At 43.1% G+C, this 15,392-nt stretch overlaps 1 protein-coding gene across 1 annotated transcript; it reads left to right on the top strand.

The window, feature by feature from the left end:
- Nucleotides 1–2,187: 2,187 nt before the first annotated feature.
- On the top strand, nt 2,188–10,850 carry DYNLT3 (dynein light chain Tctex-type 3). The gene is made up of 5 exons (XM_042788934.1): nt 2,188–2,462; nt 3,670–3,711; nt 5,612–5,735; nt 7,456–7,533; nt 8,613–10,850. The coding sequence occupies exons 1-5, from the start codon at nt 2,433–2,435 to the stop codon at nt 8,687–8,689; spliced, it is 351 nt and encodes a 116-aa protein (XP_042644868.1). The 5' UTR covers nt 2,188–2,432; the 3' UTR covers nt 8,690–10,850.
- Nucleotides 10,851–15,392: the final 4,542 nt, after the last annotated feature.

The raw sequence follows: 15,392 nt of genomic DNA, 5'->3' as shown, positions 1-15,392 counted from the left end.
TGCTGCCTTCAGAAAGAATTATTTTTCTGTCTCTGTCCCGCCATCATACTGGGCTGAGAGTTACATTCGATGTCTGATCAACACCAAGCAGAACAACATAACTGCCTCTTGTGCCCTTCCTGGGAATTTTTGATGTATTTAGTTATTTATAACATCATACTTGGGCTCCTACTTATTGTGACTCCATATTTTTTTTTCTGCAGTGCTACTACCTAGACAGTCCCCATTTTGTATTTGTCCATTTGATGTCCTGGTTTTACAGATAGTATTTTATATTTTTGATGAAATTTCTTCTCATTGATTTCTCCAACCTGTTCAATATTTTTAACTTTGATCCTGTCATTCAATCATGTCTTTCAACACGCTGTCATTAAAAAGCTTTTATAAGCATCATTTTTATTCCATGGTTCCACTTATTGTGACTAATACTGGTTAGTTCTTGGGGCAAAACCCCACACATTTTCTTGCATTTATTCCTCCTACTTTGATAACCCTTTATTAGGAATGATTAATCAACCCTTTTTCCCTAGATTATATATTCTTATGTGGGAGAGCATAAAAAGACACATTCACTACAAAATAACACACCTATTTATTTCCTCTTCCTCCATTAAACCAGATGTCCTACCAAAGACTAAAATCAGATTATTTGACATATACTCTTGACAAATCTGTGTTGGCTGTTCATGGGTGATACTGGGTGTTTATTTCTAAATACTTCCTGGATTAATATTGTTTTGTCATTTTGTTATTTTTCTAATGGCTCTCTGGATGTTGAGCTGAGCCTGATGGACTTGGAATTTCCTTAGACCTCCTGCTCTCCTCCTATCTGTAAAGGGTAGTGGAGAAGGAAGGACAGACAATTTTTTTGCATTAGGACCTATACACATACAGTTATCAGTCATTCAGGAACCTGCTCTATTTTCCATGGAATTCACTGCAAGGAGTGTATTTCTTTGACTGTTTCTCAACAGAAGTGAAAAATAGTCCAGAAACTGTTTTCATTTGATAGTATACTGCATCCAAAGATACAGATGTAAAGATGTATGATCTCTGAAAATACAGAAAATAAAAAATGAACAGGATCCAAGGGGAAGTTACGTCAGCACTGTTAGCTTTGTCTACAGCATGCCAGTGCATATACAACACGTTTTCACTAGGTTTTATTTCTTTAAAAAATAAACATGCAGTTTTATCCCTAGCTTATGCCACAAAAATACTGCAGAGGTCGCAATACAAAAAACTTTATACCGAAGGAGATTTTGTTTCATGTGTTCTCCTATGACTACATCCATCTGCGCTTGCTCACAAAGATCTGCTCTTAAAAAGATTCAGTCTTCATGTTCAGTCTTCTACTATATCCATTAGCAAACATTAAACATGAAAGCTAGTTTGAGAGCAAGGCAATATAAAAATGTTTAGCTTTGCTTCCTCCTGTACTTTCATGTATTTCCAATGAGTGTACAATTAAGACTGAATGAGAGACCCTTTTGTAAGGTAAGCATGGATCTGTCCAAACATACGTCACCAGGACCGAAACTGGGAGCGGGGCAGCCTTGGTGCTCTCTCTCATTTTCAGCCTGCTTTGGAAATAACAGGTATCACAAGGTGGGAATCTCCACAAGACCTTCTCCCAAAATAGAAAAGCAAAACAAAACAAAAAACCTCACCATTTGCAAATTCTGCATTGTTCTGTACCGTGTCTTCCCTGTTTCCCAGGCAACTTCAGAGAGATAGAAGAAAGATCAGATGTACTTATGGAGTCAAATAAAACTCAGTCTCAATTCTTTATAATAACGTGGAATTAAAAGAATCTGAAGTCGTAATTCGCAATTATTAACTTATAATGGCAACTTCGTGTCAGATAATTGGCATAAATTCCTTCAGAAACAGAGAGGAAAAAAGGGAGGGGGAGGAGGGAGAGAGGGCAGGGGTATTACTGCTCCTCTGCCGGAGCCGCTCCTGTATGAATTCTCTATGCCCAGCGAAGGGCATACATATAGCAATAAAGTCACAAATAAACACTTCCCCGCTTTTTTGTGCGGGGCTGCACAGGCCCGGCGGCAGCACCCGGCGCTGCCGAGCGCCGCCAAACGGCTCCGAGAGGCGGCCCCGCCGCCGCCGCCGCCGCCGCAGCGGCCGCCTTGGCCAGCCCCGAGCGCCGGGGGCGGCTCCCGGCCAGCCCGGCCGACACTCCCCGCCTTTGCGGCCCGGCATGCCCGGCTCCAGGCACCCGCCGGCCCGGGCGACCCGGCCACCGCTCCCCGCCCCTCCAGCCCGGGGCGAGCGCCAGCCGGGTCACCCCAGCGCCGCCCGCTGCCGCAGGAGGCCCCGCCCGGCCCGGCCCGGCCGGGCCCGGCCCGGCGCGGCGGAGGCGGAGCCGCGCAGGACTCGCAGCCGCTGCCGGAACAGCCGCCGCCCGCGCCGGGGCCATGGAGGAGTTTCACCCCCACAACGACGAGGTAGGGGCCGGGCGGGGAGCGGGAGGGAGAGCCCGGCGGGCGGGCAGCGCTGCCCGGGGCCGCGGCCCCCGTCCCCCGGGCGGGCTGCAGGCTGCGGTTGTGCGGGGGGGGCTGTGCTGGGCGCCGCGGCCTCCCGCTCCCCGCCCGTCGGGCACCCGCGGCGGGGAACGGGATGTCCCGGGGCAGGCGGGGGCCGGCGCTGCCCGCCGGGCTGTTACCGGCCGGGCGCCGCTCTGGGAGCTGGAATTCCCTGGGGGGGGAGAGTGGGAGCCGTGCCGGGGGTGCTGCCGCCCGCTGCGGTGCTGTCAGTCTGCGGCCATTTTTCTTGATACCGCTCCTGGAAAAATAAAATCAAAACCGTAAGTGCTGGGCCCGGTCTGCGCTGCGGGCTGATACCTGTCAGCCAAAACTGAGGAGCCTTTGCCTCCCCAGGGGGCCTGATTTCGGATCTCTAGCCACTAGTTTTCATTAAAAAAAAAAAAAACAAAACAAAACAAACAAACAAAAAAAAACAAACAAAAAAAACCCAAAACAAACCCAACTCGTAGAAACATTGTCCTTGAGGTTTCTGTTCTTGCCCAAGTGTTTGAAATTGATGGCTATGAAGAGGCAGATGGCACAATGGCCTGTGCTGTGTTTCCTTTGGAAGCCAAGCTAAATGCTGGAGAGTAGGAATAAGCAGAAAATAGGAGATGTTAAAACTTGCAAGCTTTTTCTGCGCTTGAGGAAGTTAGTTGGGTAAGCTAATGACTGTGGAAAACAGTCTTTTTGGTAGTAGGGTTGTGAAATCTTGTGTTAGTGTTTAGCAGCAAAGGGCAGCCCATGGGTTAGTAAATCTGCGACTACAGTAAAAACCCCAACTGAGGCCCAGAGGTAAGGATTTGCCATTTAGCTTTTTGTCATAGAGAATATTCATATGACAAGCATAGACACTGGTGGAATTTAATCTTTACATAAAGTCTAAATTCAACCTGTTTCCAAGCTCACCAAGGCCCGAGCTTTTTGGACTCGCTCAAATGTGACTAGCAAAACAATGCTAAATAACTTATGTATGGTGCTGGGGAAATAAGTAAAATTTTAGAATTATATTAACAGATTATACCGTACAAATAACCAGACACGGGACCTGATCATTATGTGTTACTTAGAGTAAAACTGTATCATTTGTTTCCTTTTCTATCAGAAATAATAATAATTTTTATTACAGATGATCTTCAATGCTGATGAGGCCCACAACATAGTTAAGGAGGTAGGTTTTAGCTAACAGCTGTGTTTCAAATAAATTCTTCACCTTACCTTGCACTGTAGTGAAAGCAGTTACTTTCATTGGCCATCCCAGATAAATTCAGTCTTATATGAAAGTATAATTTATATCAAATAAAGATGGAGTTTCTTTTGGAGCTGTTTTAACTTGCATCTAAAAATTGCTGTCCTCAGCTACCTAAAGAGGAGAAGGTAGATGAAAGAAGAGAGGGCCAGAATTCGGATTACAGCAGAAAGATGAAGGGCAGCAGTCACAGGTTGCAAGGGAAACTCACTCCAATTTTTTTAATTTTTTTTTTTTCCCCCTTTATCCAGCTAGAAAGTAGTTAATCACTAGAGAGGGCACAGGGAGAGATCGTGGAGTCGCCATCCATAGACGTTTTTAAAACTTGACAAGGCCTCAAGCAACATGATCAAACTTGGAAGTTAGCCTTGGCTTGAGCAGGAGGTTGGATGATGTGAGCTCATTATTCTAGCAATGCTTTTGAAAAACAATTTTTATACAAAAAGAGTGGGCTGAAAGTGAGTGGCCTGATGGTCTAAATTAAATGCCTAGTAACTGGAAAGTGATTAATGAAGAGCCTGTGGCATATGGATGCTGTCAGGTTTTGCAGGGAAATCCCATTTTGATAAAGGAATTCCTAGAGGGGCTCTACGGGTCCTTCCCTACCTGCCCTGGCAGGAAGGGAAAGGGCTGCACTTTTAGAACTGCTCCAGTACACAACAGCACATTCCTGGATGTTAGATAACAATTCAACCCTTTCTGTAACTGTCCATGCCTTGAAAGGCCAAATACAGTATGACAGAGTCTCCAGAAACTGGGAGTAAAGCCAAGTGTTTCTGCCTGTGATTGAAAGCTTAACCAGAGCAGAGGAGCTCTAGCACTGGGTACGTTTCTGGAAGGACCAAAATCCCTGAGGGATCTTGTTGTCCCTCTTCTGTCTCCTATTCAGTTTTGTGAATGTTTGTTTCCACTGAGTCCTTTGTCCAGCTTTATACACTGTGTTTAGAACTAATTGGGCTTTTTAAGATCTAGGGCACAAGTCTCTTACACAGTCTGTTAGTGGGTGGTTAGTGTGTGGGATTCACCTTACTGAATCAGAGAAGAACATAGTTTTATTTTACTTACCTTTTCCAGGTGTGCCTTTCTTAACCAAATTTCTCAATTTTAAGAAGTATCCATCAGCACTGAATAATTCTGTATTTCTTAGGAGCAGAGAATGCAGTTTAAGAGTTACAGTTATAGAGAAGGCTTTCTTTTAATTTTAAATGTAAGCAAGGGTTGGCCAGTCTGTAGCTTCAGGAGAACATGCAATTTTCAAGCAGTTCAGATATTTCTTGTGCTGCAAGATATGACCCTTGAGTATCTTTCACTCTCATGTCTTCCTCATCTTCTAAGCTGGGGTATGCATGTCAGTGTTGTCACTCTAGCTCTGAAGATTTTGGTATATTGCTTGCAGGCTCTGAAAGGTTAGCCAGACCAAGCTGACGTTATTTATTTGATTAGTACCATTTCCATTACAGTAGCTTCTGAAAGCCAAGCTGGAGTAGACAGTCATTAGGAATGGTGGGATGTGTTAGTATATTCACTGGTAAACAGATCCATTCACTTAACTTGGTTCTTAAAGCATACAGCTAAGGTCTTTCCTACAAGAAATATTCAGGAGCCTCATTTTTCTCCATGTAATAATGTGGTAAATATGTAATAAAAATAAGTTTCAACGAAGGTCCATTTTACTTCCCATTCAGCAACTGATACCTGATGAGTTCATGTGATTTAAAGTAATCCAATTGCCAGATAAAATTCCTCAGGTTATGTGAGAAATTTTAAACCTCTACATTTTGACATATGTCTACTGTAACTTTTTTTTTTCTCTTTATTTTAGTGCATAGAAAGTGTTTTAGGCAAGGCAGATTATAATCACAACAAAGTCAACCAGTGGACTGCTGCTATAGTAGAACAGTCTCTGACACATCTGGTAAAACTCGGAAAAACATATAAGTATATCGGTAAGTACAAGCAGTCATACTTCTACCACATAGAATCACAATAAATAAATACTGAAAGGTTAATTTGAATGCAGTGCTATTTTCAATAGAAAGCTTTAAACTGTAAACAAAGTAGAGCAGATACCTGAACTCTTGCGTTACACAGATTTTTAGTAATACCTGTGGTAAAACCGTGGCAGTTTCACCTGAGCTAAGCATACTAGCAACACTTGGCACAGAACATGACACATTACACAGTCTTTCCAGACTTAAGCGACCCCAGAACAGTTATATCAACATTTTGGTATCAGTTCAAGAAATAGTTGCTTATCTTAAATAAAATTTTCAGTAGGATTAAGCTTCCTGTAAATACAGACATTTGAAAGACTTTAGTCCCATATGCTAAGTCGTGTTCCATTATATTTATATGCATATCTGTGGGAGGGAAATGGAAATAAGTAGAAGTTTAAGCTACTTTGGTCCTTTGTGGAGTGTTGATGTAATAAATAATGATGTAATAAATAGCAAGTGTTCTGTTCTGTTTTGAAAGTCTTGGATTCAGATTGTCACTGGTTTTATGACCACTGCACATCAGTCTAGAAATGCTGCACCTTACTAGAGAGTGGTTTCAGAGAGCAGTCAATCAGTACTTTTGGAAAACAACTAATTAGGTGTGACTTTTGCAGGTGCTGTCCTCACAGATACAGCAGTCCTGTTCTGAGGTGCACATGACACAAGCCATATCCAAGTAGTTTAAAAGATAAAAACCATAATCCTATTAGCAAGCATTTTGTTAAAGCCATTGTCTTTATGCGAGTAAAAATAATTGTGAGATGAATACCAAGTTCTTGAGGAGAATACTAGGGGCAAGGGGGTTGTCAAAAAAGGTTTTGACTTAGATGAATGCCACCTGCCAGCCATTTGAAAACATAATGCAGGCTTGAGTTCAGAAGAGCTAAATGATTCAGCTCTTCTGCTTTAATAATTAATTCCTTGATTTTATGACTGTATCTTATCCCAAGCACAAATACAGGCTAGGTGATGAGTTGATGGAGAGCAGCCCTGAGGAGGACTTGTGGGTGTCGGTGGATGGAAAACTTACTATGAGCCAGCAATGTGCACTTGCAGCCCAGAAAGCCAACCATGTCCTGGGCTGCATTAAGGGAAGTGTGGCCAGCAGGTCGAGGGAGGGGATTCTCTCCCTCTGCTCTGCTCTTGTGATACCCCCAGCTGCGGTCCTGTGTCCAGCTCTGGGGCCCCCAACATAAGAAGGACATGGACCTGATTGAGCAGGTCCAGAGGAGGCCACAAAGGAGATCAGGGGGCTGGAGCACCTCCCTTGTGAGGACAGGCTGAGAGAGTTGGGGTTGTTCTGCCTGGAGAAGAGAAGGCTCCGGGGAGACTGGATAGTGGCCTTCCAGTGCTTAAAGGGGGCTACAGGGAAGGTGGGGAGGGACACTTTGTCCAGGGGTGTAGGGATAAGACGAGGGGTAACAGTTTTAAACTGAAAGAGGGTATATTTAGATTAGATGTAAGGAAGAAATTCTTTCCAGTGTGGGGCACTGGCACAGGTTTCCCAGAGCAGCTGTGGCTGCCCCCTCCCTGGAAGGGTTCAAGGCCAGGCTGGACAGGGCTTTGAGCAACCTGGTCTGGTGGGAGGTGTCCCTGCCCGTGGCAGGGGGGTTGGAACTAGGTGACCTTTAAGGCCCCTTCCAACCCAAACCCTTCTGTGATCTTGCAGTAACCTGTGCAGTCATGCAGAGGAGTGGAGCTGGTCTTCACACAGCAAGCTCGTGCTTCTGGGATACCACAACTGATGGTAAGTTTCCTCACTCAAAAATCTGTAGTAAAAGAAATGTTACTTATTGTTCAGTTGTAATAGTTAGGTTGAATGTTTTCAAGAGTGTTCGTAGAAGCAGTAGCTTCCAGCACTAGATGCTTGTTTACGTTCCCAGAATTGTTTTGTTAGTGGTCAGTGCCTGCATTGAGCAATTGCTTTGTAAATTATCAGAAGCAGGAATAGAAATGCCTTCATTCTGAAACAAGAGTCAAAGCATTTAATCGGTAACCATAGATCGGTTGAAGGGGCAGTAAAATGTTGCTCGCAGTAAATGCAAGTGAGTAGTCCTAAACATATTTGCCTGTCTGCTGTAAGGGACAGTGCTACTTTGGAGGAGAACAGAACCTGGTAAAAAAATAGAAATAGTTTGACTAACAGTATGTGTTTCAGTTGCTTGACTGTCAGCCAGGCTCTGGATGCATTTTATTGCTTCTAAACTAGTTCTAAATGCATTTTTTTCCCAGGTTCAGAGTATCATGGGGAAAAAAGATTAAAATAAACTTATGTCTGTTACAGACACAGAAAGGTCTTTTTAGAAGAGGGCACCAAGATATAACTTTAAAATAGAGATGGCATCAGAAAGTCAACCAAGGTTAAAAAAAAATAAAATCATAAAATGAAGTTGAGTAAACAAGTACCTTGGCTTGTAAGGCATTGATACATTGATACAATAGAATAGGAAAAATTACAGAAAGTAAATACACTAGAATGTATTTGATCCAGTCTTTTTTCTGATTTCTTGTCTGACTGTTTTGCCAATTTCAGTATGAAATTTTCAAGGATTTTTGCAAGTCCAGCTTTTAAAGAGAGATACTGAAATTTTGTTTTCCTGGAAACTGTCTTGAGCATACAAGACTCATGCTAGGTAATAAACAATGTACAAGTTAATAAAAATATTTTGAGGAGTTTAGTCTATTTATAGCCAAGATGACATAATAGTACTTACCTTAAATCACAGCTGAATTATTCATACTAATTTCACATAATTTACACTGCAATAAAGTGAAGGTAGTAAAGACACTGAAATTCTATTTTTATTTTGTAATATTCTTTTCTAGGAACCTGCACAGTGAGATGGGAAAACCGAACAATGAACTGCATTGTCAATGTGTTTGCTGTTGCTATTATCCTGTAGCTGACTGGAAGATAAATACAAGCAACACCGAAGCCTTTAAAAAAAAAAAAAAATCATCATATACATGGCTAAATATTTCAAACCATTATTGTGTTTGTGTGGGGAGCATACAGAAGTTCTCTACAGAGAGCATACAGTCTAAGCCAGTTCTCATAGATTATCTGAAAGCTAGCAAAAAATTTAATATATATATATGTATCTATCTAAAGAGAAAGTTTAGTAATTTAAATATTCAGAAGTGTGCTGATGAGAAGATACCACGAAGATCAGTAGAATTTCTATCAAAGCTAATATCAAAGATACTTTATTCAAGAGGAACAAAACACATCAAAACAAAGGAAAGGTCAAAGGGCAAGCAAGACCTCTCAGGATTATAGTGCATTTGGGAGCAAATTATGAACACAATTCAGAGTGGATATACTGTAAACAATACTGGTGCCTCATGTTTGATTAAACAAAACTGTCACATTGAATGCTGGTGCTTGTGAAATTGCATGAGCATCACATTTCGATCAAGCATCAACATTTACAGTGAAATTAAATCCAGTTAAGCTTTTCCCCTGGAGGCAGAGGATGACTTCGCTTGGACAAAGGTGAAATATACCCAGTCCTAGCAGAATTCTAAGTTATCTTCAGAATGAAAAACATAGTATTTGTTATCGATTCGGTAAAACATGCTGGGGATCAGACATCACCCCTTGATTAATAGTTTATAAATCTGAAAACATTCTGAAGGTACTTAAATTTGATTTTATTCCACAGCTACAGAATTTTTGACAAGCACTTTATTGATTCTTCATGCAGTAGCCAGGAGCTAGGGCAATAAGACTGGACCCACGATGCTCAAAGTAGGATTAAAGTGTTTGGAGAGAGGGCACACAAATTTCTAGAGGCTCTTGTTAGCTTTGAAAGCATTTAAAGTAACATGTCTGTTCTTTATAGAAGTGTTTCCTATGTTCTCTAGGTCTAGAATTGGATCTTAGTCCTATGAAGTAATACAGTTAAGTTTTAAGCACTAAGAATTCCCCTCCTGTAAAGATTTATGCAAGTTCTTAATTTTGCTCATCTGATGAGTCTTAACTTGAAATATTCCACGTGGAAGAAAAGCATTTGCACACATGCAAGTATTTGCTGGATTGGGGCCTACATTTTCTTTGATTAATGCACAAATTGTATGATAAAGGGATGTATCAATACCAAAAATGCCTAAATGATTGCTGCCACTAAGTGGCAGCTACATTAAGTTGTTTTCTCAAATGCTGCTTAAGATTAGAATTTTTTCTTTATTACTGTGTGTCTTTGGAAGAGACTGGTAACTACCTAGCAGCTACCGTAAGGCTGTTTTGGATTTTAACAAATTAATATTAAAGCACTGTTATGCATTTTTTGTTTTGTTTTTGTTTTGTTTTTTTTCAGATAACTGACTCTTAGGGCATGTAGCAAGTGTCCTGTACAAAGAACAAGCTAAAAACCATTCCATTGCTTAAATTGTGTATACATACAGCTAGTATGAGACTACAGAAGGAATGTGTGTATGTGTAATTCACAATACCTTTCAAAATATATTGCTTTGCAATCATAGAGTTTTGCTTTTACCTAAGTGCAAGTAACATCAATACTGTAATACTGCATTTGCCTAGCAGGCAAGTGTAGCGTGAAGATGTATGTGTATGTTGTACTGACCTTCAAATGTATAATAATTCAACATTATTTGGGTTAGGACAGCAATTTCTGAAGTAGGTATGCATTCTGAAGTATGCCAGCATACAAGATTTGAGTTGTGGAACTGACAAAAATACAGTAGTTTCACTGATATTTGAGATAGTGCAAAGTGAAAAAGTAAGTGGGGTAGCAACTGGAAAAAGGTTTGGTACCACAAACTGATACAGTTTAAGAAGTGGGTGAGTAAAAATAGCAGTGGCTGTTATCCCCCTGTAATGGGCATTTAGGTGCCATGGCCAGAAGAGATATTCCAAATAGCCACTTGTAATCTTATTTGGTATTTTTGGTTTACTTGAAAATAAGATGCACTGAGTAAGACTATCAGTTTAATGAGGCTTGGTGAAGGTTCTGCTGCAGAAGAAACCTAGAAAATGCTTAATTATGAGACTGCTTAATTTTTCTTTCTACCAAAAGAAAATAAAGTTTGGCCTTAGTTGTATTTTTGCCTTGTATTCTTGATCAATATAAATAAGAACTGAGAAAAATATTCCTCTTACTTTCCTTCACTTGTATACAATAGTGAGAATTTGGGAAATTTTTTGAAGTTGTGTGTCCATTTTAGAGACAAGGCCTGGTCAAATGCTAGTTCTCAGACTTGGCTTAATTTCTTACACCTCTTGTCTACTCAGACCTCTTCCTCTTACTGCTTCTTTTGATGATGCAAATTAAAGTTTTGTTACTCCAGAAAGATTATTACGAAACTCTGGGAAAAGTTTTTTCATTCCGTATCATATCCTAGTGAATTTAACTTCTTTCCCATCTTTCTTTTCCCCATCCTCTCTGGGTACAAACAGCTTCTAACATAACTCTCAAATGCTGAACACCATTAGTTGCTTTTCCAAGTAGTTTGTTTTCAAGGATAAAACTATGAATTGAAGAAAACCCACAACAACACTTCAATAGTATTTTCTATCGATAGAATGTTTTCTCAGTTGTTGCAATCAGGGAGATGAGTTATTGTTAACAATGGGGGTCTTATTAATGGGATGGAAAAGTTTGCATTAAAGTATAGCCCATATGGACCTATATGTCCCTACATATGATTTCATGGCAAAAGACACCTGTTTTTTTTTTTTCCCATACAGATTCTGTTAATCTAAACAGAAAAGGGTGAAAGGAAAAGTGAGGGAGTGGATTCATTACTTTTTATTGCCTGCCAGATGTCTGTCAGTAACTTGTTGCCTTTCTGATGACTGTCTTCCCATTGCACTCAACCTGATCAATGAAACAAGTAAAAATCCTGGTATGTTCAATTTGAATTCATGCAACCTAAAGCACTTCACAGAAGCCACTGAAATGCCAGCTTGTGGCTAGCCTATTTAGAGTTGGTCAGGAATGTCAGAGCACTATTTTAAATGTGCCATAGAAGAGAACATTAACTGCTGGTAGCCTATATGCGTTAGTACAGCAGTTGCCATATACAAAAATAGGGGTTTGTTCTAATACAGACAGCGGATCCAGTAGTGAACAGTTTTTACCTGATTACTGGGATGCACCTTGCTGCTTCCTGCACAATCTGACCGAGCTGTTTTGTTCCCTTTAAAATCAGAGAGGGATTTTTCAGCACGGTCAGTGTGACACAAGCACAGAGCCAGATGACACCCCAGTGTTCTGCCTGTGTGTCAGCAGGTCATTCCCAATTCAAAGCCATCACCGGTTTGTCTCGGGGAGTATCTGAGCTCAGGTGTGGTATTCTGTAAATGCAGCAATAGACGCAAAGTGGTTCCAAAGCTATGTGGTCACATTTACACTGTGCTGCACGTGAGCTGCTCTACCCCGCCGGGTCTCTGCCGGGTAAGGGGTCTGTGGACATCAGCTTTTAGGTGGGATGGTTTCTCTCTTTCCCCCCACAGTGGAAGGAAGGCTGCAGCCGAAGACTGCATGCTCACCAAAGGACATTTTTCTGCTCCAGTGCTTAAATCACTGTTGAGTAACTGGAGGTTTTAGCTCCCACGTTCATCAAGTATCTGTTTTCAAACACGGAAAATGTACTGTTACAGCAACTTTGTTACATAAAAGCTTTCTAAAAAAGGAACATAGTGCTAGAGTGACAGCTACAAACACCCCTGTAACTCCCATCCCACTGTCTGACATAAAATAACTTGAAAAGGAGAATCAGGGTTACAGAAGTACACCTCACCAGTCATTACGGTTTGTGTCAGGCACTTATGCAAAGAAGCTACTGGGGCCACATAGCACAAGTGCATGAAGGAAAAGAGACATAAAGGCAAGTTTCATAGTGATGCTACCATAATAGATAGTTTTACTGTATCTGTAAGTTAATTACAGAGTTTGTAATCTGTGCTTATGTAGCTTCACAGTGTAGAGACCACAAAGGATTCAGAATCAAAGCCATTAAAATCCCCCATCCACAGGGGAAGGTGGCAAGATGGACTAGCTGGCTCAGCTGCAAGAAACTCAAACTTCTTTCTAGTCAGCAGGTTCTCCTCCTCATAGACCTATATTGGATATAATCAGAATAATTTCTGAACAGGACCTCCCAAATCAGAAACATCATCATATCTGCAATCCTCTTCCTTCCTCCCCCCCCCCCCATCGTATCTGTAAATACCTTAGGAAGAAATTAAACATTCTCTGTTGTTTGCTTTTGTAGAGTTTACTGAAGTTTTTGAGGCAGCCTTTATTCAGTGCTTGTTCTTGACCACCTGGGTAAGATTAGAGGTTGGGGGAGAGCGGGATGAATGAGATTAATTCCTTGTTTGACAAAAAGTGTGATCTTTCTAGATATAACTACACACACACATATACACATATTTATAAATATGTTAATCCCTTTTATTTATCCTTTTCCCTAACAATTTTGAGTCATACAGGAATAGTTTTGTTCATTTAGAATTCCATCTCTTGTTGGTTATTTACACTTTAGCAATGTCTAGGTATCAAAACAAGGGCTTCAACAGCATTTGTACAAACACATATCCTGGCCAGAGATAATACAATTTAGCATTTAGATATTAGCCAGGAAAAGTGAGAGGGCTAGGAAGCAGTAAGGCTATGACTGCCTTTATTGGTACTCACAGCACTCTGCTTGAGGCAGTCACAACTTTATCTCAGCTCAGGCAGTAACTCTGGGGGCTTGTTTTCTGTGTGGGCTTCTACAGTGGCTGTTGAAACTGGTCTGATGAAAGGACACAAGAATCTCCTGCAGGGTTTCGAGTGATGTCATTTGTTAGTCTGATATGTTTTCAAAAATAGGTAAGGACCTCACAGATCAATGCTGTAATAGCTACATAGTGTTCATGCCCGAGTTGAACATTTTAGGAAATGAACCTTAAGCAAACTGTAACCAGAGTTGTAGCTAGATGGTCTACTAATGTGAACAAATATAGTTGCCTATTTCATGGCACTCATTATAGGTCCCCTGAATGATAACTGAAATGATTGTTTATGGGGAGCAAATCTGCAAAAGCTGGCTTTGGAAGGGAAGAAACTGAGTAGTTCTAATTTAAGGTTTCGAGCTGGATCAGATGAGGCTTAGGGATCAGTGCTGACATCGTCCAAGCTTATCTCTTTGTACTGCTGCTTTGACATCTTAAGCAAACTCAGGCAGTTGCCTCGCAGGGCAGTGGTGTTCATGTGCGTGTGCGTGCGCAAAATTTTGGCTTCCTTTGAGAAGGAATATATGCTTCCTGCCCCGGGCTTAATGAATCGCTCCATGAGAAGCAAACACAAACCCCTCCGAACATGCTGCTCGTGCTGCCGCCGGCGGGGATGCCTTTCGCCTACCTCAGCTGGACAGCGCAGCCTTGGCAAGCCGGGCTTTAGCCGAGTGGGCGCGCCCACCTTGGGTGCTTTATCCTGAGCTGCCACCCCACACTGGTTGCCCAGTTACGGGCAGCCTCACGGCAGTAAATACTGAGCTGGCTGCCTTGAGCACACGCGGGCTGCCTGCCCCTCCGGATTTCAAGGCGGGCACAGCCACCCCAGCCTCTGGCATCCGGGATTTTGCGTGTCCGGGGGTGCCATGCCCCTGCAAAGGAGCCCGGGCGGCGCGGCCCCCTCACGGCTGCAGGCCCCGCGGAGGCCGCAGCCGCCGGCCGCTGGCGCCGCGGGAGGGCGCGGCCGAGCTCTCGGCTGCGCCCCGGCCCCGCTCGGGCTGCCGTGAGGGGCCGGAATCTCCCGCGGCCGGGGCGGCGGCTTGGCCCGGCGATGTCTGAGGCGGGCGGGAAGGGCCCGGGGCCGAAGCCCCTCCGTCTTCCCCGGCCGGCGGGTCGCGGCCCGGGCGCCCCCCGCCCGGGCTGGGCCGCGTCGGGAGTAAAGGGCCCGTCGTAAGGGGCAGGCGCGGCGCCCGGGATGAGCGCTACCCCGCCCGGCTGCGTTTCACAGCACCCCTGCCCAAATCCCGGGGCTTCCCTGCCGGGGGGGGCTGCCTGGCAGCGGCTGCCGAGGCCTGGCCCGACGGAGAGCCCGGGGCCCCGGCTCGGTGCCGCTCCGGGCAGCGGGGAGCCGTGAGAAGGAGAGGTGGTGGGAGAGCGGTCAAAGGCCGCCGCTGGCATGGGAAACCACCACGGTGGAAATACCCCAACTGTAGTCTTAAAAGTAGTAGTAATAACACATGACAGTAACTTACAAAACAGCACGGGGCAGTTATGGTTATGCCATTCCTCTCGAAATGTATGTTTTCTGTGAAATTGTCGTAGCCTCCAGGAAGCATGAGACTGCAAACTGTCTGTCATCTCTAGCCAACAGATCCCCCACAGACGCCTTTCTTACTTCCCTACTGGGAATTCGGGAGTTACGGCAGTGGCAGCAGCTGCCAGCTGTGTACGCAACAACCACCAGCCCATGTCCTGACTTTGCCTGGTTTTGTATTAGCTGTTGGGCCTCATAAAAGTAAGCTTTTTGTAAACATGCTTAACTATACATACATACATACATACTTTTAATTTTAGTGTTGCTACTATTAAAAATACTTTCTCTTGAGAAGAGACATGGTACTGCCATTCATGTGTTAGACCAC

The sequence above is a fragment of the Tyto alba genome, unplaced genomic scaffold, assembly GCF_018691265.1.
Source record: "Tyto alba isolate M040663 unplaced genomic scaffold, T.alba_DEE_v4.0 Super-Scaffold_14, whole genome shotgun sequence".
In the NCBI taxonomy this organism is placed as follows: domain Eukaryota; kingdom Metazoa; phylum Chordata; class Aves; order Strigiformes; family Tytonidae; genus Tyto; species Tyto alba.
This window is presented reverse-complemented; position numbering and strand designations above follow the sequence as displayed.